This window comes from Ambystoma mexicanum, chromosome 3p (genome assembly GCF_040938575.1).
Source record: "Ambystoma mexicanum isolate Mex_15411 chromosome 3p, UKY_AmexF1_1, whole genome shotgun sequence".
Classification (NCBI taxonomy): Eukaryota; Metazoa; Chordata; class Amphibia; order Caudata; family Ambystomatidae; genus Ambystoma; species Ambystoma mexicanum.
This window is the reverse complement of record NC_090925.1, coordinates 337,447,222-337,475,165: the sequence shown is the minus strand read 5'-3', so window position 1 is coordinate 337,475,165 and position 27,944 is coordinate 337,447,222. Positions and strand designations below refer to the sequence as shown.

The following is a 27,944-nucleotide window of genomic DNA, read 5'->3' as shown; positions in this document are numbered from 1 at the left end:
CTAAATGTAGTCCTGACGTCGCTGTGCCATAAACCCTTTGAGCCAATGGCTACGGTTGACCTCAAGTATGTGTCCTGGGAAGTGTCCTTTTTGGTCGCCGTTACGTCAGCGAGGAGAGTGAGTGAGCTCCAGGCATTGTCGGTGGAGCACCCTTTTTTGGTCTTTCACAAGGACAAGGTAGTCCTTCGGACGAACCCAGCTTTCCTACCAAAGGTAGTGACCGAATTCCATCTGTCACAGTTGATTTCCCTTTCCGGTCTTTTTTCCGAACCCTGCCTCGGAGGCGGAAAGGGTTCTACACTGTCTGGATGTCCGAAGAGCTCTTAGGTTCTACCTGGACAGGACCTCCGAGCTTCGGAGCTCTTCCCAACTGTTTGTGACCTTCGGTAAGCCTCAGGGCAGGCCGGCGTCTAAGGCATCTATTTTCTGATGGATTACCGCCTGTATCACAGAATCTTTCACCGTCCAAAAGCTGAAACCTCCTAAAGGTATCCATGCACAACAGGTGCGAGACAAGGCAGCCGCGGTTCCTTTTCAGAAGTATGTTCCCTGGGAGTCCATCGCTAAAGCGGCTACTTGGGCCTCCCCATCTGCTTTCTGTAAGCATTACTGCCTCGATATGAGCTCTAGAGCTGACGCTCGGTTCGGCCAGGCTGTGCTGAAGAACCTGTTTCAGTAAGGGGTATTTCCATCCACCCATAGTTCCTGTAAGGAGTGCTTGGGACTCTCCCATAACTATGGAGGAAAGGGGACGGGACGTAGGAGTATTACCAGGTTACTCACCGTAGTGACCACCTTACTCCTAGTCCATAGTCCCCTTTCCTCCATACGCCCGCCCGCCGTCCCCTCTAATAAGGTTCCTCTGTTATTGCTAATGGGTCTTTGACCCTGCGATAGAAAAGGACTGATGGGCGATGCGCGGGGCGGAGCCAATGTGGGTGGGGTTACAGCCACGTTCCGGGCCCCGCGCAGGAAAGAGAGGAGGGACACATTTTTGAAAAAAAATGTGGATGCTTTTTACAAAGTGCTCCGGTCCCGTCCTACAGGACGGAGAGATGTCCCATAAGTATGGAGGAAAGGGGACTATGGACTAGGAGTAAGGTGGTCACTACAGTGAGTAACCTGGTAATTCCCTTCTACCCTTTACCTTGCCTAGTATTTCTTCCCTTTTATCACACTATTGCCTTGTGTAGTGTTGTCCCCTTCCCAATTACATTTCCCCAAACTTACCCCACAGAGTCTGCCCCCCTGCCATTAAGCTGAAAGAAAGGGCATTCGTGCAGCCTAAAGCGAGACACCAACCTTCCTCTTCGGCACTACCTCAAAATCGTGTTAGAGCTTTTCAAAAAAGCCTTTTCCTATCCTTGTTGCAAGCACAGTAGTTCAAGGGGGAGTGGTCTGATACTCCTGTTACCATCTCCGGAGGGCATCATGAGTCTGAGGTATGACGGCACCAATTGTAAAAAAAAAACAATAAACATGATACGTTTTTATACAGAAATCTAGCAAGATATGTTTAGCTTGTTTATAGTAACCGTGTATTGTCTAGCAGGACATCCTTCAGACTTCATGGCATGGCTTAACCGCACCATGCTTTGTGAGTACAATTCTGCCTACCCATGTGACACATTTTCGCCTGTAGGCAGTGTGTCGCTCCATCATATGTAATGTTGCCGAATCTGATGGGCAGCCCCAACTTGAAACCCCTGTTCTGGCTTTTAGGCAAGAATTACCTCCCCTTCATGTATGGCATGTCACATATCACAGAACATGGCTGAGCAGAGACTGAGGTCATAGGTTTATGGACTTCCTGATGTTTGCCAACCAATTACGTGCATGCACGACTCCTGCTTCATATTCTCAATCATGGGTGTGATGCTGCTCTGCCAGTTGCTCATGCAGTCAGTGCTTATAGGAAAGTATAGAATACTATTGGTTTCGACAGGCTATACCAAATTGCTAAACTCATCAACAATTACAAGAACGTACTCCCATCCAACCACCTTGACCATATTGGGTAACTATATGATATTGCACTGCACTCCAGCAAATAGCATCCTAGTTAGTTGCATCCTTGTTCACGGTATGATGCTGGCACATCAGACATTGCTTACATAATTGTTTTGCTACTGGCAAAAAACCTGGGGTATATGACTCTCTCTGTACTGGAGCCACCATCTCCCTTTGCCCATGTGTACTACTCTTTCTCCAGCATTGGATCTTTCATGGATTCACATGCTGTGAATATTCTCCGTCGTCAGGCTGGGAACCTCAGTCATTTTTTACTTAACGTTTTCCTATGTAAACTTCGACACTTCAGTGTCCCATCAACATCCTTTGTGGGTGCTTTAGCCACCACCAATAGGATGTAGGGTATAAATAGCCCCGACACCCCTGTGGCTTCCCTTCAGATTTCAACCGTCTCCAAAATGTTGGGATCACCTCGTGCTCATTGTGATTTCTGCACGTGTTGGTGCGATTGGTGGCAATGTCTTCAGGAAAATCGTTGTTCCGGCCCTGTGCGGGCTGAGGAAAATGTATCAGGGGGACAGACATATGGACTGCCTCTATTGCCTCTACCCCCATCACTCGGCCGAATCTTGTGAGATCTATAAGGGGTTTTCACAGAAGACTCTTAAGGACCGCAATCGGCGGTTGGTGTGTTGGCTGAACGATGGTACCTACCCTCCCTCTGAGATAGGGTAGGGTTGGTGCATAGCTTGGCATTGGAGAGGCCGGTTCAAGCAGCGGATCATCGCCTGACTAAAAAGTCTCGGCCTGTCCCTGTGGAGGTTGGTAAGAGTGGTTGCTCCTCTTCGAGTAAACACCTGTCGAAAGGGGCGTCTTCGTCCAAGCATGGTCGGTTGGACCAGTCTCGAGGGTCTGGAAGTAGGCCTGAGAAGTCGGCGTCTCAGGTGAAGGCCAAGAAAGACTCATCGAAATGCTCCTCTTAAGGGGACCATCACAAGTCCGCCTCTAGTAGAGAGTCGTCTAAACATCGGTCCAGTGTTGCCAAGCAGGTGGATCGCCTGAAATATCTACACCGCAGGTTGCGGTTCCTACTACGTCGTCGTCGACGGAAGACCCGTCGTCGACAGTCCCTTTGTCAACTCTGATACCGTCGTCGATGGTGATGTCTTCGGCTCCGGTAGGAGAAAGAGGCCCGATATTGTCGTCATCGAGGATGGACACAGACAACTTGCTACCGACGAAGGAGGTGTGGCAGTCTTCTGCTTTTGACTCTCGTCTACCAGACACTATTCTACAGCAAGAGACTGCATCGGAAGCAGAGGATGATGGGGATCTGGTGTTGGATCTGTCGGCCCTGGGCCTGCAGTGTGTTGGTCTGTCGATGGGTGTGGGGGCTGGTCCATCCAGTTACCCTCTGGTGAATCTGCAGGCGATGTTATCACTCCAGGTGCTGTCCACGTTGCAGTCTCTGTTGGGCTAGCTGGATTCCAGATTGCCTCCTCTGAACGTAGCTCCGGTGGGGCCTAGCGTCGACGCTGCAGGTGTTCCTCTGTGTTCGACGGCTTCGGCTGAATTGCCGGCACCCCTGCAGGTGAACGAATCGTCCACGTTCACATCCTGAGGAGTGTGAGCTGCCGGATTCGGAATCGGACAGTGTGCCTACGGAGACCATGTCCACTGGCTCGTCGTCACTGTCGAGGGATCCGGTGTGGGATTCAGACGTTGAGATGGAACTACCTCGTAGTCCGGCACAACCGTCTCCGCCCAATGATGTTGGGGCGTTTCACGCCATGATGGCGAAAGCATGTGTGGAATTTGGGTTGGCTCCTGAGGAGGAGCGGAAGGAGTGTTTCCTGTCTGACCACATGGGCAAGAGGCGAAAATCTGTGTTTGCTGTGCCTATCCTGGACCACGTATGGCAGGAGGGCCTGCGCACAATGCAACACCCCTTCACGCAACCAGCTATCAAAGGGAGGCTGGAGAAGAAGTTTAAGGCCCGGAATCTGTTACGAAGTTCTTTGTTTCACAGCCCACTCCTGAGTCAGTGGTTTCAGCAGAGCTAGCCCCAAAGCCAGGAGTCAGCACAAATGTATTACCCCTCCTGATAATGACGTCAGGAGACAGGATGCCTTCGGTAAGAAGGTTTTGACTGTGGGGGCGATGACGGTGAAAGCGGCCAACTCTCTAGCGATCATGGCTCGCTACACTCTTGAGATGTGGCATCGGTTGGCTCCTCTGCTGGAACATCCACCTGAGGAACACTGTAAAGCTGCCATGCTGTTGGTATGCGAAGGGGAGGAGGTGTCCAATCATAGTATTAACATTGCCGTGGACTTGGCAGAATCTGGTTTTAAACAGATTAACAACTGTGTAGTGCTGCATCGACAGGCTTGGCTTAAATGCACGGACGTTCGGCCGGAGGTGCATTATAAAATTCTGGACGTGCCATGTGAAGGGGAACAGTTGTTTGGTGAGAAAATCGATGAGGCCCTCAAGGGTATGAAGGAGAAAGGAAAAGAGCGGGCAGGCTTCTTCCTCCAAAGGAAGGCAGGCTAAGCCGCAGCAATGACTGTCATCGAGGAAATCTGCTGGGGGGCAGGGTAGCACTACACGTGGACAAGTCGTGCAAGATCATGTCAGACCTTTGGGTGTTGAACACGGTGTGTGTGGGCCACTCCCTGGAGTTCAAGTGTGCCCCAACCCCCCATTCCTCCAGTGTATACCAAACAACCCCGCCTTCACATTCTACAGCAGGAGGTGGTACTTAAAGGGGCTATAGAATTGGTTCCTGTAGCTGAGAAAGGCCAAGGGGTTTATTCCCGTTAATTTGTGGTGAAGAAACCCATTGGCAAGTGGCGGCCCATACTGGATCTTCTGGCGTTATACAAGACTCTGCAACGCCTGAAGTTCAAGATGATCACGCTTCAGGAGGTTGTTCCGTCTGTACAGCCGGGCGAGTTTCTAGTCTCATTGGATTTACAGGACGCATATTTCCATATCCCTGTGCGTCGACGGCACCGCAAGTTTCTGCGGTTTGTCGTAGAAGATCATTGCCAGTTTCAAATGCTCCGGTTCATATTAAAGTCATCCCCCAGGGCGTTCACAAAATGTTTGGTGCCGGTGGGGGCGTGGCTCCGACGGGAAGGTCAACATGTTTACCCATACCTGGACGACTGGCTGGTACGGGGTTTGTCGCCGGGGGAGGCGCAGGAAAGTCTCGGCGCTACCATGCAGCTGTTGCAACGGCTAGGCTTCGCCGTGAACTTCGAGAAGTCCTTTCTGTCGCCTTCCAAGGACTTGGTTTTTCTGGGGCAGAGTTTCAGACTCAGCTGGGGCTTGTGAGGCCCTCGGGTGAGAGAGTTTTAAAGCTTAAGCAAAAAGCAGTGGAGTGGAAGATCGGTACAAGGGTGTCGTCCGGACCTACATGTCCTTGCTGGGGGCCATGGCGTCCTGCATTCCGCTGGTGAAAAACTGTTGTCTCTTCATGAGACAGGTACAGGAATTCCTCGCCGACCGATGGGCTCGGAGTCTCGGATCGTGGTCCGACAAGGTGGTGATCGACGGCGATCTGGTGGAAGCGCTTCGATGGTGGCAGTGCTCGAACAATCTGGTTCGGGGCATGCGTTGCTGGAACCGGAATTCCACTTTACAATTGTTACGGAAGCCTCTCAGACAGGATGGGGGGCGCTTCTCGAGGACTCGCAGGTCCATGGCCTGTGGTCTCGGGTGGAATCACGTTTCCACATCAATGTGCTTGAGTTGAGAGCGGTAGATTGGGCCCTGAAATAGTTTCTGCCGCGCAAACGCGGGTCGGTGTTGAGGGTGTTGACAGACCAAATCACCACAATGTTTTACCTCAGGAAACTGGGGGGCACGCATTCCAGGGTGCTGTTGAAAGAAGCACAAGACCTCTGGCATTGGGCTCTGTTGCACGAAATCGCATTGTGGCCTTTCATCTTCCGGGAGTGTTGAATGTGCAAGCGGATGCGCTCCGCAGAGAGGTGAGCCAGCTACACGAGTGGCAGCTGAAGAAGCAGCAGGTGTCCATGCTATTCCGAAAGTGGGGCCGTCCTTCGTTGGATCTCTTTGCAACGAGGGAGAACAGGCAGTGCAAGGAGTTTGCCAGCAGGTCGGCTCATCCCAGTCTCTAGGGGATGCGTTCTCATTCCCGTGGACAGACCGGTTCGCTTGTGCATTTTCTCTGTTTCCGCTCATTCGACGGACCCTCCAGCGGATTTGGAGATACCCATGTCGCGTGATTCTGGTGACCCCGTTCTGGGCCAGGCAGCCGTGGTTCTGGGATCTTCATCTGTCCGTGGCGGAGACGATTTGGTTGGCAGTGACGCCAGACCTTCTGTCTCAGGACAAGGGCGCGGTCTGGCACCACGATCCGGTATCTCTCAGCCTAACGGCTTGGATCCTGACTTCTCCGAATTTGGGCTCCTAAAGCTTTCTGATGACTGTCGACACATTTTGGAGGCAGCAAGAGCTCCTTCCACGGATGCCCCCTATGCGTGTAAATGGAAAATGTTTTGTGTGTGGTGTAAGGACCAACCTTGAGTGGACCCTTTGAACATTTCACCGGAGCAGGTTTTACCATATTTATTGCAGTTAGCAAAAAAGGGTCTGGCATTCTCCTCCATAAAGGTACACTTGGCAGCAATCTTTAGATTCACTCGGAAGCAGCATGCAGTGCCTCTGTTTAGTGATCGTCTCATCAAGCATTTCCTAAAAGTGTTATTTCAGACTTTTCCTCCAGTCAAGAGGTTCCCTCCGGTGTGGAGCCTTAATGTGGTTCTGTCAGGTCTGATGAGACCTCTGTTTGAACCAATGTTGTCGATGCCTTTGCAGTTTTTGTCTTGGAAAGTGGCTTTTCTGGTGGCCATTACTTCGGCCAGAAGGATGTCTGAGTTGCAAGCTTTGGTTGTGGACCCTCCATACTTGAGGTTCTTCAAGGACAAGGTGGTGTTAGCTACTAATCCGCACTTTATCCCCAAAGTGCCAACTACTTTTCACAAACTCTCTTCTATTGTGTTGCCCTGTTTCTTTGCGTCAGCCTCCACGCCTGCAGAGCGATCTTTGCATTCACTGGATGTGAAGAGGGCGTTAAAGTTTTATTTGAATCGTACGCAGGCGTTCAGACTTTCTAAGCAGCTGTTTGTGGCTTATGGACCGTCCGTCAGAGGATGGGCAATCTCATGCAAGGACTTTCTCGTTGGGTGTCGTCTGCTATCTCATTCTGACACGCTAAAGCTGGGAAGCCTTTGAAGAGGAACCCAAAGGCACACTCGACGAGGGCTACGGCTTCGTCGGCGGCATTATGGTCGGGGATTTCGCTGGTGGACATCTGCCAAGCGGCCTCCTGGGCGGTGCTGCATACCTTTACTCGACATTACTGTCTGGAGAGGTAGCATGGTGAGGATATGCAGGTGGGACGGGTGGTCTGCAACACCTGTTTCAATAAGGTAAGCCCTGCAGCTTCGGGGTATTTGTTGTTTGAACTTGATCACTGAATGGGTTTCTTGTCTTATGTATGTGATTCTGTTTCTATTGGTTTGCATTTGCATTCCGCCATGTATGATGGATACTGCTATATAATGTATTCACAGCATGTGAATCCATGAAATGTCCAATGCTGGAGAAAGGAGTAGTTTCTTACCTGTAACTCCATTTCGCCATCGTTGGTGTCTTGCATAGATTCACATGCGCCCGCCGACCGCCCCTGCATGCAAACCTGAAGTGGGTTGCCTCCACTTTGGAGGTTAAAATCTGAGGAGGCGCCACGGAGGCGGGGCTATTTATACCCTACGTCCTATTGGTGGTGGCTAAAGTACCCAAAAAGGACATTGATAGGACACTGACGTGTCGAAGTTTTCCATAGGAAAACGTCAAGTAAAAAATGACCGAGATTCCCAGCCTGACGACGGGGAATATTCTCAGCATGTGAATCCATGAAAGATACCAACGCTGGAGAAATTGAGTTACAGGTAAGAAACTACTCCCATCTTGTACATGTGAAAAATGATGCAGGAGGGCTCTGGGTACCACTAGAACATACTTGGGACACAATAGCTTGTCTGTCTGAAGTGTGCACACTGTCTTGCTCCATGCGCAACATCTGAAGCACTTTCCTGAATTTCAGAATGTTCTTCACGGGTAGAATAAGGAGGTGTATGTGACTGCGCCTGAGTTTGGGGAAAAGGTTTCTCAGCCAAGGGAACAGGAGAAAGGGCAGCCGCCGCCCCCGACCCCTTGCTGCTATATTGGCACGGGCTTTCACAACACAGACTCTGGGAATTAGGTGGACAGTGCATTTAACCACTGCCAGTTCCTTGGGCAACATTATTGATGCGAGAACAGATTCTACATATGGGGCATTCTTTATCTGTGTACTTGTTACAGTCAAGAACCCGTCTATTTCCAAAACAACCCATAGTCATTACAACCCAAATGCATAGCATGAATCTGTATGCCCTGTCACGCTCTTCCCTCTTGTCAAGATACATGCTCCTGTTAGTGCTAAGAGTTCAGAACATGGTGCAGTAAATACTTCAGTAATTTGTGCACTTTCGATTTCTTCATATGCATACCCAGATTCCAGCTCCCCTTTTTCATTTCTCCAACATGAACACTCCACATAATAATCCACCTCAGGATTTTGCAATGGGATTTCAATTAAATCTTTGCACAGTTTGTGAGAGCAACTATAACTAGAATGCAATCGTGGCTGTCGCCATCTGCCAGGCCTGCATACAGTGATGCAGCATTTAGCACTGAACATCTTGTTAATGTTACATTTGCATAGTTCAAAAGCATTCACTTATATTTTTTATGGTCTGATGCAGATAGATGTTATATTTTCAACAGTAACAGCATGGGGCACTGTTACGAGGAGCGACCGCTGAGCCCAGCGAATCCAGTGGCAGCTACTGACCTCAAGCAAGGATGAAGTCTGGCTGCTACTGGGTCCAGCGCATTGCTAAAATAGGCAATAGTTATAGTAAGCAGTAGGTTGGTGCTTGTCACTGTTTTTGTGTCCGCACCGTTTGTGCATAACCCCTCTTCTTGTGGCGGTATAATGCAAATGGATTTTTGTAATCTGGCAAACCCAAGGCTGGGGAACTGGCAAGCACCCGTTTTACCGCTAAAAACTCTTCCTCTGCCTCCAGCTTCGATATCAAAGGCTCTGCAGAAAGCAAATGTATTTTCTCTTGCAATGAGCTTACCATGGTAGCTTGACCTAATATTTGTTGCTAGCATTAACCCCAGAAAAGATCACATTTGAGTAATATTGAAAGGTCTTTAGAATATCCTTGCACATGATTATATGTTGTGGTCTAAAAGGCGTATTTTGGTTTTACACAAGTGTAATTTTGGACATGATGCTTTATGACCCTTTTTAGCAAGTGCTGTTAAAAATACCAGTGTGTCTTGTTTACTTGCCCCATATAAAAGCGGTGCGACCAGACGGGCATCCGCATATTGGACAATCGAGAACCACCAAGAAACTGTATGTTATTTAGATCTTGGAGGATGAGCAGCTTTCTGTGGCACCTCTGTGGAAACCTAGTCCATGTATATTGCAAACTAGAATGAGCAACAGTGAATAAATGCTGTCAGAGGGGGGCAAGCAGAACAGAAATGAACTACAGAAACGTGTGCAGCTGTAGGTGGAATACAAGAATGTATTGTTGCTGTGTTTGGTCTCACTGAAAATGTAAATAAAAGCACTGAATTCACAGCTCATAAATATTGTACCACATTGTATGTCTCTCTATTTGGCTTTTTCACTGGTTAAATTGGGAGTCATACAAGGGTTATTAGTTGGAACAATATATCCCTGCTGAAATAATGATCCTATAACTATAGGAATGCCCTTCTTTGCCTCTGGTTTCGGGGGCATGCTGATGCTTTATTGATTAAGGTTTCATTGGGTTGGCTTGAATTCAAATTGGCTCAACATTCAGCTCGTTTGTGTTGAGACAATTATTTATCGGATTACTTGGATAGCCAGGCAATCAAATCTGGATTCAACTCTGTTTCTGAATGTGATAATTCTGTCTGCTACCTGGCCAACACCTGGTTTTCATTTTCACAAGGAATATCCAAGAACATAACCTTTGGAGTACAGTAGATGTTGCACCTTAACTGACACAATATGGCCCACCCTAACAAATTCACTGGAGATAAAGGGCTCAAAATGAAAGCATGCACAGCTGAAATATTTGATCCAGTACCGGTATCTATTAAACGGGACACAGCCTTCTCTTCAATTTCACAGTTGGCAAAAGGCCCCTCTTGATTTTGGATATTAATGTTTCAATGATGTTTGAGGTTAATGGCTAGGAATTGTATCTTGGCCACAGGTGAAAAGTCTCATTCAATGCCCTCTAATTGATCCTATTTGACTCTGAAGTGTGGCAAATCTGGTTTTGTCAATGTCTTTCGGCTCGTTAAGAAGTAGTTTCCAAACTGCCTTGTGTATTTGCAGTCCATCTGGAGCTTTTGTTGAATCTGTTCGAGCAGATCGTCAAAAGAGGATTTGCCTGAAAGGTGTAGTCCATTGCTTATATGCTGTAGGGCCTCTGACAACTGATCCTCCTGCAGTCCTTTTTTCTGTGCTATTGGGTCATCCTGCCTCATTGATGCACTCTGTGGGTTACTCTGCTCCTGTCAATGGCCACATTTCCTCTCTGAATGTTGTCTGCTTCAGTGTTTGATGGAAACTAATTACCAGCATTAATCCTGCTTGTCCTGATGAGACTGTTCCTTCAGGATCCTATGAGAGCAGTCATTTAGGAGTCAGCCAGACCTGTGGATCTAGCCGACTCCAGGGCGATTGGCGGAATAACGAATCTTGTGACAGTAGAGGAATGTATCCCTGCATCTGAACTGCCTTGAGTGCTCATTGACCCCCATTGTGTGATCACTGGAGCCTGTTTTGTAAAATCTTGAGGGCGCACGCCTGCTTCGTAGTGTTGCATGTCCTTGTTTAACCCCACTGGTCCTGCTGTGCAGTGAGCTTGGGTTATTGTGACCCCGAGGTAGGTGTACCTGCTTAGCAAAATATACACCATCCTAATTTTGACCAAAGATAGTTGCATGCATAAAGTACTGTAGTTGGCCCAGCATTTCCACATTTCCTTATGTATCTTATTTAGTGGTTTACTTATTTGGACTGCACAGCGTTATCCATGCTCTTAGCCTAGAAGGAAGAAACCTTTTAAAAGATATTAAACTGATAAATGTGCTTCTCTTTAAAAAGCAAGTAGGGAATTTAACTAGAAAAGCATACATGATGAAATGTGTTCAACTGGCCTTTACTCCCTTGATTCAACGATCTAAGTCATTATATGAACCCCTTAACTGCTAAGGACAATTATCATAATGGGCATTCCCATGCACATAGGACGAGCAATCAGGTTAACTGTCCCAAAAATCTGCATACTGACATTAGGATTTTGCCTATTTCCCCAATATAACATTAGCACGAATTAGAAATTTCAAATTTAAGACATTCGTCATTTGAAATGATCCATAACGAAGGATGATTCTAGTAAAGGATAATATAGAAGGAGAGACTGTTGTATAGGCTAAACAAGTTCTTACCAAACATTTATTCATTTCGAAGCATGCTGACAAAAGGATTTAAAACTTTGATATAAAAACAACTGTATGTCAACTTTAATCTATTTCACCTCGCAGAAGAAACTATTTGTGCTATAGCCGAGGCCTGTGTATTATACCTCATTTTGGCAATTTACTTTTTCTGGAGTAGGGACTTAGTAACTGTCACTAACGCAAACTCTGTCACTCTTATCTTTGCTATCATAATGTGAAAATATTGAAGATTGCATTGCTGAATGCTAAAGTGTGCTTCTTTCAACACATTTGCATTTTCCCAAAGGTCAATATTGCCTTGCGTACATCAGGCCACCTTCTTTTGGGAGTTGTAAGAATTTACCATAGAAAAGCAAAGTACCTTTTGGCAGATTGTAATGAAGCATTCTTTAAAATGAGGATGGCTTTTCGTCCAGGTAAGAAGTACATTTATTTAGTTTGCCAATTTCGCTAATTGCTGCAGAAATTGTAAGCCGGTTGTGGTACAGTGCAATTAAGACATTGTTATGTTTTTCTAATTTTAAATGTTTTTATCTCACTATAATAAATTCTCAAAGCTTGTGGGTCGTTTTAAGTTACTAATTTAATTTTCAATATTGAAGACGCATTTGAAGATATATGTGCTTTTCCACCAAAGATTGCAAATATTTCCATTAGCAGACTGCTTTATGCTGACGGTATTGTGGTCATTGATAAGACGCCCATTGGGTTGCAACGTCAGATTACTGCACTGGAAAGATACCTGGAAGCGAATGATTTAATAATAAACCCAGCAAAATCTAGGGTAATGGTTTTTGGCGATCACGATCGACTCTAAATGGCAAAAGCTCTGCATGGTTTTCCAAAGGTCAAACAATTAGAGTGGTGACAGAATTTACCTATCTGGGAGTTAACATCAACACTAGCAGATGCGAAGCACCCCAAATAGTTGCACTGCGTAAAAAAGCTAAAAATCTGGCAGCGCAAGGGAAAGTTTTGTTTAAGAGATTCTGCCACTTTTCGCTGATTCCTCTAATATTATATAGAGCCAAGGTGGTGCCGATTTTTGACTTACGGCACCGAAAAATCACTTATGCTGGCCGAAGACTCATGGCCCCTCTTGGAGGGGATCTTCTGGAAGTCCGTATTGGGAGTACCAAGAAGCATCCCGATACAGATTGTCTGAAGGGAATTCGCGTGAACATCCCTAAAGGCCATTGCTAGGTGGACCTTGATATCTTTCTATCGTAAATGTCTGGAAGAAACCCCAAAGGGAGGCTTCAAAACCCTAAAAATGGCATTGACGGATCCTAAAGAAATAATTCTTAAAGAGTGGAGGGATATATGCCAGAAGCTAATAGAAGATCTGCATGAAACAGAGGAATCACAGATCCAAAATCCGGGCAGGGTAAAGAAGAAGTTTTACCGTAAAGATTGGATCAATACTCGAGAAGATTTCTGGTTTGCTGAGAGAAAGCTGAATGGCCTTACTAGATACATACACATTTTTCCCAATTGGTTCCTGAGACATCAATACATGAGATTCCACCTCAGTCTTCTTGCCCAGACTGCCCAAGATAAAGCTAAGTGGACAAGAGAGAACTCCTGTATTTATTCTTTGGCAGGAGAAAAGCTCTACGGTTCAAATCAAACACTTAGTAATGAACTGTCACGCACTGAGGACAGAAAGATACAGTGCGATGGGAAGCATAATCGTCAAATATGGCGCTTCCTCAGAAAACGAGTGGTGGACTATACTGAAAACTAACATTATAGTTGCTTTAACAAAAGTTTTGCTAAAAATGTCTGCAAAACTTGAACTCTTTAATCTGAGCACTTCTTCCAATTAGAGACAAGAATGTGCCATTATTTTGTTCTCGGTGTCAAAGATCATGATTTTCTTTTGCTCTTTTTTCTCTTTTTCTTTGTGTTTCTGATGGGTTCAATTAATTTTTGTATTTACTACTGTATTTATATTTGTATTAATAAAAATGGCTAAAGGTTTTCTAATTGGGAAACCATATAAGCCTACAAATAAAAGTAAACTGCACTGAGAATGGGCACGTGTGGCTGACTTAAATACCCTGGAGCAGACGTGGAAGTGGAGGGGAGAGTTGGCATGCTGCAGCATACTGGGCCTTCTGTGCGCTCTCCACCACCGGTCGTTGTGTGTTCTCCCCACCTTTCGCCTCACTCTGGCATGGTGGTGTGTTGCGGTGCAAATATCTCAGAAACTGATGTTTTTTGAGCCTTTGAATTTTGTTTCTCGTGTCAAGATGCTTCTCCACCAGTTGCTTCACCCTGGCGCGGTGCTGTGTGTTGGCTTGCGGTGCAAATATCAGTCATTCTTTGGTGAAAATCAATTATCATGTTGGTCCCTGTTACTAGTCGCGTATTGTTTGATCTGCTTTGCCCTCTGAAGTAAACTGCACTGAGAATGGGCATGTGTGACTGGCTTATATACCCTGGAGCAGACGTGGAGGGGAGGCGAGAGTTGGCGTGCTGCAGCATACTTGTACCTTCTGTGCGCTCTGGCCAACTGTCGCTTCACACTGGTGCGATGCAGTGCATTGCAGTGCAAAAATCTCGGAAACAGTGCATCTTATGGCTTTCAAACTTGGTTTTTGACGACCCTAAAGTTTTGTTCCTTGCATCGACATGCTTAAAATGACGCTCACCTTGATGTTTCGCCCCTTCCAGGCAACCGTTTTATGTGTGCAGGGGCAGAAATCTGGGGAACGGGGTGGGGTGTCCACATGTAATGTCCACAGTGACGTCTGAAGGGTCCTCACGGGTAAGTAATTATGCAAAATCTGGTGCAAATTGGTGGAACGGTGTGGAATTGTATAGGGAACAAACAGATTTTCAATTTTTTAAAATATATATATATATATATATATATATATGTGTGTGTGCAGTGCACAGTGGTGGCGCGAGTTATGGTTGCTTACATTACCATAACTGGTGAGTTTCTGGGTTTTTTCGGTTTTACTTGTAACAATAACATCCATTTAACAACGTTTTTTCACTGTATTTGATAGGTTTTTATTAGTTTAACTTAACCATAACGTCCTTTTAACAAAGTTATTTCACAGAATTTCATTAGTTTTTACTAGGATACCCTTAATTCTTCTACATGTCCCTTACATCATACTGCCACCCCTGCCCCCAACATGATAGCCAGAGTTTGCAGACTGTGCGACTGTCCGCAGACTTTCGACGGCATTCACACTGCCCAAAAGCACAGGGGTTACCTTACATGGTTGTATCCTGCAATGGGGAAAAACATATGCATGAAACTTTAAGAGATGTATGTATCACATCCAAAAATGAATAAATATAGATATTCTGTACTTGAGAAAGTATGTTGTCATAGGTTGCACAACATAATGGAAAGGTTAACTGTACACCAAACAGTAGCACCTCAGTGAAACCTTCCTTACACACTGAGAAGCAGGTTGCAGTTATTCCAGAAGAAACCCTTAGAGAAATAGTAAGTGGACTGTGTTTCTTTCTGTACATTACAATTTATTATATATGCATTCTTTCAACCGAAAATGGCAAGGACCCTGGAGGGGTTGGAGGAACATTTCCCCCATGATGAAATGAGTGAAGGAAACAACTCTAATGGTACAGAATACAATTTATAAACCAGAAAAAGTGATTTCATTTTTTGACATGTCACTAAAACAGGGTTTTCTTTTTAACAGTACATAGTGCAAATGTAGAAAGTGGCCCCAAATTACTATTAAATGACACAGAAGATGGTTACAAGAGAAATGAGAAATCGACCTGCACTCCTGTGTTACTCCCCAATGATTTTAGATTCTGATGTTGTAATAATTTTTAGCAGAATATTAAATAAGCTTAAGGTACAGAGGAGATGATAACCAACCCTGGCATATAGGTTGTATAATGTGAATTAAAAAATAATAAAGTTCCCAAATTTGTGAACTCCCGTCCTCTGCACACTATCAATGGCTCAAAACATCATGAGTACAGGTAATTTGGTGGTATTTTGTGTATTTGTTCTATATGATTTCCCATCTTTTTAGTTGCATTAATAAACAATGTATTATATAATTGGATGCATATCAGATAAACTGACGCAATCAATTTTCTTGTAAAACAGATGATTTATTTGTGGCCCAATGTGTTTCGATAATCTCTTCTTCAGGGTCATATAAGCAAATTTCAAACAATATCTAGAAAGAAATTTTAAATTGTATACATTAGTACACGATATCGCCAAAAATAGAAAAACATTTCAGACGCTATTCGGTGTTTGTTCAAAAGACAACATATTTTAGAAACCTCTTTTTTTAAAGACAACATGGTTACATAATTCCTTTTGTGTGACACTAAACTCATAGTAGTACCCTAATATTTCAAAGATTCGAAAGATTAGTATGATAGGATGCATCAGTTAATCTCAAGTCTCCCTAAGAGAAAGTTTGTGCAGCAATGACCCTATGGCCAGGGTTAAAAAAATCAGTCTGTCACAGTAGTAAACATCCTAATCAGAGTTGTATTAAAAGCTTAACAAAATTGTGGCCACCAACATGTGTGTTGTCTGATTCATTTCAATTACAGCCTCTCAAATGAGGGCTGAGAATCCAACCGGAAGAGGGATCTTGTATGTGGTGATTCTAAACACCTAACGGGAATATGGCCACAGACAGCCCCTAACTCCAAATGCAGAAAATTAACTACTAAACCTCTCTGCAAAAATGGATGAATTAAATAATAATTTTGTTCAGTTGACGACCTTTGTTAAAAATCATGTCAAAGAAAATATCCGCTACCATTGCCCGACTTGTACCTGTGCCCATTCACCCTGTCCCAACCAATCACCCCCATCAAATTCCCTAAATGAAAGACGCTATGGTGAAACCTCAATGCCTTCCTCCCCTCATGAACAGTGCGTAGAAAACCCAAATTCCCCCGTATGTTTCCAATTCTGCTAACCCCTCTCTTTCCTAATTGATTGTATTTGTTTGTTTTAATAAATATGTATGTGTGTATAGTGTTGGTGCGTGTGATTTTAAATATTTTTTTTTTTTTTTTTTTAAAGCCCAATTTAGAGTCGGCGGCTGTCCGTAAGCAAAATGGAGGGGCCCCCGAACATCGCGCCTGTCCAGAGATCTCTGCTAGGTTGTGTTGTACTTTTAATTGGGTCAGGGACTCTACTACGGACACTACCACGCATGCGCACCTGATCTCACTGTGCCCCCGGACACCGCGCCTGACCGACATGTCTGCTCGCACATGTCATACTTCTAATTCGTTTTGGGACTCTACCCCTGTCCTACGGACACTGGCACGCATGCACGACTGACCCGTTTTGCCCACGGACACCTCGACTGTCCGCACATGTCCGCTTGCACATGTTGCACTTTTAATTAGTTCGGGGTATCTACTCCTGTCCTACGGACCCTAGCATACATGCGCACACCGTCTCCCGCACAATAGATATCCGCAGGACATTCAACCTGTCCGCGGCGGTCTGGGGACGTCATCATGTGACCGCACCTGCGCTGTGCGTCAGGAGTATCCACGGACAGTGTTCATACCCCCGGACAGTTAAAAATGGTCTTTTTGGCCAATCCAGGGCGTTTGAAGCTGAAACTTTACCCTTGTAGAGCTCTCCTAGGCTGTGTCTTACTTGATCTGGCAACTTTTTAAAAACTTTTTAAGCCCTATGTGTGGCTCAATAGTTTGCAGACATTCGCGCCGTCCGCGGACATCCCCTCTAAAGGGACCCACCCAATGCTGCTCCTCATTGTGTTTCTGGCTGTCCAGGAGAGAGCACCTGCTGCTGATTTGGGATATTTGGTATCGCTACTTTGTACTTGGAGACAATGGCATCGATGGCCACTGCAGCTGCCCCACCACCACCACCTCCATCTGGAGAGCCTGGAGAGGGGAACTGGTGTGGTGATACAGAGGGGTGAATCAAGAGGACGATGAAGATGAGGTCCATCTCTCCAGCTCCCGACATGAATCTTGCGTGTGGCAGCTTTTTACTACCGTTGTGGGGTGTACCTAAGGCTTGGGCAGAGAAGGTTAGATGCACCGAGTACAAGGTTGTACTCAGTCACAGAAAACTGAGTCTCTACAGCTACGGGACCACCTCCATGCGGTGCCAGCTCCGGTCTAATCACAAGGCAGCACTTCGGAAGGTCGTACCTTTCGAAGGGACAAGTAGTCTGACAGCCATTACTGCAACCTCGTCATCCGCTCCTGCCACCAAAAGAGACACGCTTGTGGGGCAGAGAATCCCTGTGGAAGACTCTCAGGCCATACATGACGCATTCTACCCATATCTTTCGAGGGTGACAATGCTCTGTATGTACTGTGACACACCGCTCTGTAGGGGGGAGCAGTTTCGAAGTGCTTTCGAGTCTGCGGTCATGGAGCATGAGAAACACATGTCCTCTACCTGATTAAGGCCCACCCAACATGTTCCTCTCTCCACCTGCCCCTTCGTCCCTATGGTTGGTGCTCCTTCCCTGCCTTGCCTCCCCTCCCTTGTCTCTCCAAAAAATACAAAACACAAAAATTAACCAAAAGTTTCTTTTCAGAGCCACCTTTCACAGTTCAAAAATACAAGTAACAAAAAATGTGACAGGCTCCTACGCAGCCTGTGAAGTCCGCGGACAGCGTGATAGTCCGTGGACATCTAAAGAATGTGGGTGCTGGTACCATCAAAAACATTACTCTTTTGCGTGGGAAAGTGGTGGCTCTGAAAATAACCTTTTTTTTTGTATTTGTTTTTAAAAGTTTTCTAAAAGTTTTAAAGTTAACTAAGCAACATTCTACTGAACTAAACCTTTTCTTTCAACTTGCAAAACAGTAGGCATTTTGTTTTCGCCGTGCTTCCATGCATTTTTTTTCCACCTACTGCAAATTGCTTTCTATATTTACAAAAAATGCTTCAAAGCATTTAGAATATTTTGCAAAAAAGCGGATTACTGGCTTAGTATGATGTACTCTATCTCCACGGAAAATATTGTCAATGTCAAACTTAATATTTTCACTATAGAAAGACGTCATGGCGACACCTCCCAAAAATTCACGGACAGCCTTGTTGACATTGCGCCTCGCTTTCTCCATTTGCGGTCCAAATGAACTGGAGCGCATCCACATCTGTCTCTGGGCAATGCGAGAAAAAATGAGTCGAGAGTTCAGGAACATTTCCTTCATTTTGACAAATGTCTCCTTCATTGCAAACTGCAGTGAAATTCCAGTTACATGCCCTAAACCGTTCCCTCCACAATGAACAATGATAATGTCTGGATGTTGGAGTGTGAACAAATTGACACAAAATGGGAGCAAGTCTACCCAATTCATGCAGCGCACTCCATACCATTCCACATGAACATCATGAAATCCAAGATTTTCAGCCACTCTACCAAGCTCTGCATACACCTTCAACCAATGGATCCACGAGTCCCCCCAAAATCCACACACACTGCCTCCTGAAAGACATAGCCATAGCCATCTGCACTTTTCTCAGCAAACACACTTTTTGCCAGACTCTCTCCTTACATACCACACCCAAGAAATCAGATTGGCTAATCCCCTGGGCTGCATAGTCCCATTTCCATGCCTGGCATCCTCAAAATACCCAGATGTGACATGTGCTGTCCGCAGACCACTGCGGTGCCCGCGGACAAATCGTCCCATTGAAGGGGGTGCAGAGAGAAATGAAACGCAATGTAAGTTATTTACTCTTTGAAAAGAACCATTTTTTTTTTATATGCATGCTTTTCAGATTTTATTTTCCTACACCTACTCACATCAACTCATTTTCACAAAAACTTTGTGAGTGAATTTTGAATAGTGTCAAGAAAGATTAAATTGCCACAATCAGTGAAAGTGATGTCATCACTGAACAAAGTAAGTCCACCATCTACCAGATTGTTCTTATTTGGGAAGGATGTTATCCCAACAGCATGCAAAAAAGAACATCCCCCATCCCGCCTTCCTGCATCTTGTTCAGGACAAAACACATTGGGACATCTCCATACTGTGAAAAAATTACTTTTCCACATGGAAACAGTTCCATTAGTACCTTCAGCATATCCTTCAGTGCAATCTGCAAACGTATTGCACTGATATACCCCAAACTATGTCCTCCACACTCACATCTGGACATTGGAAAAGAAACATAGTTTTGCAGTGTGCAAATAGACTTCCAGTTTTGCCCACGCCCACCACACCAAAAAACCTCCAATCCCTCCAATCCAAGGTTAGCAGAAATGCCACACATTTCTGTGTACCTTTTTAAATTCACCATGAAAGAATCTCTCACCATCCACCCAGTAATCCTTCTCATCTGCACAACCACAACCATCTTCTCTACACAAAGCAATGAAAATACCTGTTACCCTCTCTTCCTATAAAGCACAACCAGAAGACCTCATTGGCTAATCCCGACAATCCCGTTTCCATGCCAGGCATCCTCAAAAGACCCGGATGTGGCACGCCCAGTCTGCGGACTACTGCGCTGTCCGCGGACACCATAACACAGGACAGCACTTCTTCCCTTTCCACTTCATTCTTTGTAGCAATCGCTCATTGGCTACTTTCAAGCAGTCACACAATCATCCACCAATCACACCCAAGAACTCTACATCTAACTCTGTCATCTCAGTTCAACACTTCAGATGGACTGTTGAACACTCATGTCTCCAGCATCAAAAACTACTATACAAATCTCCCAAGATTTCTATTTACAGTTTGAACCACATCTGCATCAACACAAACTACAGGTATGCTTATATTTTTAAAATTACATTTCCAACTCTTTTACAAATGCATATAAATAGGGTTCCTGCCACTTACCCTGCATTAACTTACTCAATAATCATACTCTTGTTTGTCCCTCCTCCTGACATCAAGTGGCAGTTACTTACAATGCTGTATGGTTGCAAAGGTTTTTTTAGTGAGGAGTTTCATAAGTTTCAAAGTACATATTTGCAATTTCAGAAGCACTGTCTTTTTTGTGAAAGAAAACCACATTTAAAACATTTCCACAGCATGTTTAAGTGCCAGATCCTGTGTCAATGTTCAATATATTCAATATATTATAGTACATGCATACTTGCCAATATGACCCATTATAATCTACCAAGTGTTATTTCTTTCATTCATTCTGTCACTTTTAACACCACTTCTCCCACTAATATAGTTACACTAAAACTCCCACAATGCAAACTCGAAAGGTAAACTGCATGTATGTTACTAAAACATGGCATGTACATGGAATGAAAAATGGCAACCATTTCAGCACCATTTCCAGTAAAACAAATAAATGCATGTGTACATTTACAACAGTTCTATGTGTAATTTTTAATAAATGAAAGAAAATGGAAACAATTTCTCCAACATATTGCAATAACACTCAATGTGTGCAATTTCATTAACTTTCCCACACATGCATACTTGCTAGCTAATATTCTCCTTTCTAATCTGTAAATGCTTCTTGGCTTCTCGATTTCTCTTCATTCTGGGACTTGCAGTGCACCATTTCTAATGCAAATAGTGCAACCACAACTCCCACAATACAAGCAAAAGAACCATAATTTAATAAGCAAGTACACATTACAATACATCCCATTCACAAGTATGCATGTACTGACAACATAACCAACCTTCACGCAAGTGCCACTTTAAAGTGTTCTGCAAATAGTTTCCATATCCATTTCATTTATTTTAGAAAACATGTACACACAGTACTGCTATAAATCCACAAAACCATTTCTTACCTTTCATGTCCAGCCTCCCAAAAAGGACCGCTTTATAAATGCTCAGCATCTTCCATTTTCAATTGTAATAAAATGTCACACTTTCTTGCTCGAGCCCCAGGGGGCATACTTATGATGGGACTACCGGCCCCATTAGCAACGCTGCCAGTGCTCCCATGTTCCCATTCCCGTACAGTGCTATACAACTCCACGGACATAGGATTTAGCATTTTCCAGCACCTCACTTTCCAGGCCAAAAGGACCTGTAATGTCCTGATGCCACTGGAAAGCTAGCTGGCAAACAATTATTAGGAATCTCCTTGCAACCCATCTGCAGCAACAGCAGGGTTACCACCACACTCGTAATGAGGTCCAATGTTACTAACTCTTCTTCCCAAAAACTACTCCTACATTCCAAAATAATGTCTTGTACTAAAATTACTTCACCATTACCTCACGTACCCACTAATTCCCTTCCTTACTAATTGCAGTGAAGAACAACCTCTTGGAAGACAACAACCTAGCTCCTGGAAGACAACACCTGAAGAAAGCAACGCTTCACATCCTACAAAGTGTAGTAGTATTCGTTCTGTTACTCATACAGTACAGTGTAGCCGCATAGTAGCCTACAAAATTCCTTTCAAACCAACATTTAATTCACTCTTATTTATTGCACCTCAGCAGGTACACTCTGTGTTCTCATCATAACACCCACTATTATCGTGAAAAAGTTGTAATGTCCTTACTTACTCATGCACACTAGCACTCTCTTACGCACTAACCCAAGCCCTTCACACATCTACACACACAGCTACTCTTACAACCTTCCCAACCAGAACTAGCAGCTCATTGCACGATCACACAGCCCTCTGTCTGCCCTCATATTCACACGCTTATTCACAATGCACGCAAATATATTCCACAACTTTCACACCCACAATTTCCTTTTTTCTCCAACAGACGCAACAGAATGCCTACTAAAAAGCAACTCCGTAGAAAACAAAGAACAAATAGAACAGATAAAAATAAAAGCATGCAAAGTACTCATCCACCTGTAGCAGAATGTATAGCAAATATTCAAACAAAACTGCTCATACAGTCTGTCAACAAAACTGAACCAGTTAGCACTAAAAACCTAGAGCCCTTCTTCCAAAAAGTTAAAAAGAAATGTATAAAGAAAAATAAAATTGCTAATAACCCTACGACTATATCTACCAATGTTATCATAGCCACAGTTAAGCATTCCAAGAAAGTAATTTTACTAAACATTTTCCCCCGTAGAGTATGTCACAATCTTATGAAAACAGCAGAAAAGTCACGCTCCACCCTTAAAAAATTACCACAAAAGACTAGTCCAGGAAGCTCTCATTGACAGCGCAATTCTCCTCAAAAGAAATTGTTTATATTAATTTTAACCAGAATGAAACCACTAACAATATTAATCAGTAAACTACAAAAAGTACTTCTAAACATGCGCAATGTCAACATAGATACCATTGCAAACTTCTGTGAAGCTGAATGGATTCACACAAGCAGCACAGAACCATATTTCAATGAAGAGGCTTATAAACAAGAACAGAAAAAACCAATTGGTATACACAGTACTGGCCGAGGGTATGAAATGGTAGAAAACACCATTATGGCACAAGAAACCCTTATTGAAATAAAATCCCCAACAAACTTGAAATCAACTGTTTCTTCCACCCAACCAATCCTTCCAGTCTACAAATGGCCATGCAGCTCAATGTGTAACATACAGAAACAATCCTTCAAATCTTTACAACAATTCCTTAATCACTATGTGAAAGTAAAAGACAAAATTAGAATAAAAACTTTACAAACCATGGACTCCTGTCCAGTGTGCAATTATACTGGATTGTGAGGACATTCATTAGCCTGCATTTCAGGACCTGCTTGCAAAAGCACCTTCCACCACATAAAAATGTTAGCAACACACCATTCCATTATCCGGAATCTTCGACAGAGACTGTACTATGAAAAAGGTCCTGCTTTACAGCTGCAACATTAACAACATTCTCCTACATGGGACAGCCAAAGAACTCCTTCAACAAATAGACCACATCCAAAGTAAATATTTTGGAAGTGAAGATGACTTTGAAAATTCAGTAACTTTAGAGAACCTATTAGAGCTACTTGCGGTGTTCAAGGCACTAAAAGCCTTCCAGACACACCTACAAGGGAAGACAGTGATGGTCCTCACGGACAGCACCACAGCCATGTACTACCTCAACAAGCAAAGGGGCACTCACTCTCCAGGATTGTCCAAGCTGTCCCAGAACATATGGAAGTGGGCTCTCAGACACATGTTCCTATTGTCACAACATGCACCAGGGGAACTCAATCTGCTAGCAGACAAACTCGGCAGAGACTTCCCTCTGCCCTCACAGTACGAATGGCGGTTACACGAAGACATCGTCTTTGACGTCTTCACACAATGGGGCTTCCCAGAAATAGACCTGTTCGCAACTCTGGAGAACTCACAATGCCTAGATTACGCCTCCAGATACCCACAGAACCGCTCCAAGGGGAACGGTCTCTGGATACCATGGTCAGGGAAATTTGTTTACGCTTTCCCCCCGACTCCTCTGCTGAACAAGATAGTGCACAAGATGCACCAGGAACCAGTCACCATGATACTGATAGCCCTGAGGTGGGCCCGCCAACCATGGTTTGCGCACCTGATGGAGATGTCCGTGTCCCCACCGGTGAAACTGCCCTGCCCGTACAACTTGCTGTCACAGGACAAGGGCAAGACACTACACCCATGCCCACAGAACATGAACTTAGCAGCCTGGCTCCTGAGGTCATAGAATTTGGCCATTTACAACTCCCACAGAGATGCATGGACATTCTCAGAGAAACAAGAAAACCCAACACTCGCCACTGCTATTCCAGCAAGTGGAAGAGATTTGTCATCTGGTGTAGAGGTAAGAGCATCAACCCAGTCCACTGCTCCCCCACACAAATTGTCCTTTACCTGACCCATTTACTGGACTCAGGTCTAGTGTTCAATTCTATTAAAGTCCATCTAGCGGCACTTTCTGCATACACCACCTCTCAACTTAAGGTGTCATGGTGGAAAGTCCCAGTTATCCAAGCATTCATGGAGGTGGTAAAGAGAATACACCCTCCGATAGCAAACCCAGCTCCCGGCTGGGACCTTAATGTGGTACTTACCAGGCTCATGGGCTCACCCTTAGAACCCATGCACAAGGCAACTCTTAAGGACCTCACTCTTAAGACTGCTTTCCTAATAGCTATCACCTCCATTAGGAGAGTAAGTGAACTACAGGCTCTTTCTATTCTAGACCCCTTTGTAACAGCTCACAAAGATAAGGTGGTTCTACACACACACACCCAAGGTTTGCACCGAAATTCATATCGAAATTCCATGTCAACCAGTCAATAGAACTACCAACGTTCTTTCAAAACCCTTCCAATTTGGGAGAAATGAGCCTGCATACACTTGCTGTGCGCAGAGCTGTCATGTTGTATATGGAAAGAACTAGGCTACTTAGAAAAACTAAGTTCTTTGTCTTGGTGGCAGCAGGAAGAGAAGGGGATGCAGTCTCAAAGTCCACTATATCTAGATGGATTGTTCAATGCATCACTCTCTGTTACACTCTTGCTAAGAGAGAACAAACCTTCAAGCCAAGAGCACACTCTACTCGAGGCACTGGGGCATCCATAGCATTCATTGCAAACGTTCCCCTTGAGTCCATTTGCAAAGCGGCAACCTGGAGTTCTGTACACACCTTTACAAAACACTACTGTCTAGATGCTCACTCTAGATCTGATTCCCAGGTAGGACAAGCAGTATTAAGACATCTTTTCTCTACTGTTCCTTCTCGCAACCCACCTCCAACTCTGGGTACTGCTCGTTAGTCTATGCAAAGCATGTGATTCTAAGCAGATTAACTAACATCAAAAGACAATGCATTACTTACCGTAAATGCATTTCTGATGGTTGTATCTGCTTAGATTCACATGCGCCCACCCTTCCTCCCCGCTGGGATGGAAGGAACATAGACATCTTTCTACATCTCTCTCTCTTTTCTGTACTCACGCACGTATAGAAGGCTCCCTCAGGGCAGAAAAAATACAAACAGAGGGACCTCGACGCGTGAGGGGTTGTGGGTACACTGCACGTCATTATAGGGATAGTGTTACAGACACGCCTTGTCGACGTCCCCTTTTCGACTACGAAAAACAAAATGCAATACTCCGCAGTGACCACTGGATGTCGGACTATGCACAGCATGTGAATCTAAGCAGATACAACCATCAGAAATGCTTTTACGGTACGTAATGCATTCTCATATGACTTACAAAATAGACACTGACGAATCCCAATGGTTTCAATTCGCTCTATATCTTATAACAGAACACAAATACAAAATAACTGACCCCTCAATACTTTGCACATAATGTAATACAAAGCTTGATAATAAAAAGATGCCTTCACAGGCTGTCACTAACAACTTGGAAATATTCCCACTTCACAAACCTCTCCAGCAGCCTAATTTGTATGAGAGCTTTATAATCCAAACAGTACACCCATTTCAAGCTATAATACGGCTTCAACCCAAAACAGCCAAATTGCCTCCTTCTGAATTACTAAAAGGTATTCATGGCAAAGTAGTTTATTGCCATTAGTTCTTAACGAAAATGTAGAAACTCTAGGAGTGCCACGGCCAATAGATCAATCTTTGATTATCCTAGTTAATGGTGTAGCAACGAAAGAAACATGTGGCAACAACCAGTAGACTTAAAGTTAGAACAGCGATACAGTAGCTAAAAGAAAACGATCACTGCTACAAAGATATGAACACTGAACAGAATTTAAGGCAAACCACCCAAATAATTCAGGTTTCCTCACCAACTGGCCAATTTGAACTTTGAGCAGGAGGACCCAATGCCCTTCCTGGGCATTTGACATCTGTAGACTCAGGCAGTGGAGACAGGATAAGTAGGGAGACTGATGCCTGGGCTGTTTCAAAATCAAATTTACTACAGGTTCAAAGACATCCGACGTGGCAGCACTAAGCTCCTGAAATCAGCTGCCTGTTATACTTTTTCCAGGCTGATGCAACATTTCCTATGATTACACAATACATACTGATTGGTCCCTGCAGCAAAAAGCAAACCCCTTCTTATCTGTTATTGATTGGCTTAACTGTCACTCACCAAACCCACATGACCTTATTTGGGCAAGCATGGTTTGACTGCCACATAATCTGATAAGTTTGCCTGAGACTCAGCTGGACCTCATTATAAATCCTTAGATGCCTGCCAAAATCAGCCCTTATCTGTTTCCTGAGACCTGCCAACCTCACTTGGCAGGCTATACTGTGCTTTTCCTACCAAGAATTTCTAAATATACAACACCCAACCTTCTGCCAAAGAATATTCTAGACCAGAGATGAGTCAGCCCTTTGACACCTGGACTCTCAGCCATTGTGTATTCGACATCCATCTTAGAATTCTTTTGAACTTGCTTAGCCTAGAGACTCGGCCATGCTACCAAATGGCAAACCTACTTTTGTACTTAACTTATTTTCTGTCCAGTTAACAGATTACATTTTCGATATTCATGATGTATGTGCAATAACTGAGACACCTTCCATCTCCTGAGTCATTCTGACCCCAAAAATATAGGTCGCCCCATATGCACCCTTTGTCTTCAAAAAGCTCTAGAATTCAGATTTTTGCAATACTGGAACCATTGATCAACCTGACATGTTAGCTATATTAAGTTTGAGGGGGGGGGGGTCTAGGACCTGCTCTACAACTTGTAGATCCTATTACGGCATCCAATATTTTAGACCAGTATACAATTCACCCAATGCACTCCAAAGACACCATAGACGATGCATTAGAAACATATCAAATGCGTCAAGCCAAAGGATCTCCAATCAGCATATGGGAAAAAGTGTAGAAGCATGATCCTTTCCTCAACTCTTTCCTACAGGAAAAGGGGGAAGCTATGATGAAAGATCCACACAAATAACAGCATCAGAATACCGTTGTTTATGAATTTATTCTGAAGACCCCAGATTCAGATAAAATGTTGAATACACATTTATTTATTTATTTATAATGCGCCGGTAACTCGCGAGTCTCGGGCGCAGAGACAGGGACACAAAAGACAGAACATAGATGCGACAGGACAATTCACTAATAGTATCTCAAGATCAGTGGGTCATGGGTGGCGATATCAGTCGAAGAGGTGAGTTTTCACTAGCTTACGAAAGCGTAAGTAGTTGGGTTCTTTCCTTATATGGACTGGCAAATTATTCCAAATACCTGCTGTAATAACAGGAAAGGATTTTCCCAGGCCCGACATGCGTTTGTATGGCACTACTGCGATCCTATTGTGGTCCATGGATCTTGGGGTGCGGCTTGGAGCATAGGACTGTATTTTGGATTTTAGGTAGCCTGGTGCTTTCCCATGGATGCATCTATGGGCTATTGTAAGAGCCTTGAAGTAGGTTCTGCTTTCCACTTTAAGCGGTGTAGTTCCTTCCTAGAGTTACTGATGTGGTCGGATTTAGATTTGCGTTTGATTATCCTAACCGTGTTGTTTTGGATAATCTGATG

At 44.4% G+C, this 27,944-nt stretch overlaps 1 protein-coding gene across 4 annotated transcripts in view; it reads left to right on the top strand.

Annotated features, from left to right (window-relative positions):
- RAD21L1 (RAD21 cohesin complex component like 1) overlaps positions 1–27,944 on the top strand; it is a 1,746,850-nt gene that overhangs the window by 419,040 nt on the left and 1,299,866 nt on the right. For all 4 annotated transcript variants that reach the window (XM_069650928.1, XM_069650927.1, XM_069650929.1 and 1 more), the window contains exon 3: positions 11,879–12,008. In XM_069650928.1, the coding sequence (XP_069507029.1) occupies positions 11,879–12,008 (130 nt within the window). The remainder of the gene's footprint in view (positions 1–11,878; positions 12,009–27,944) is intronic.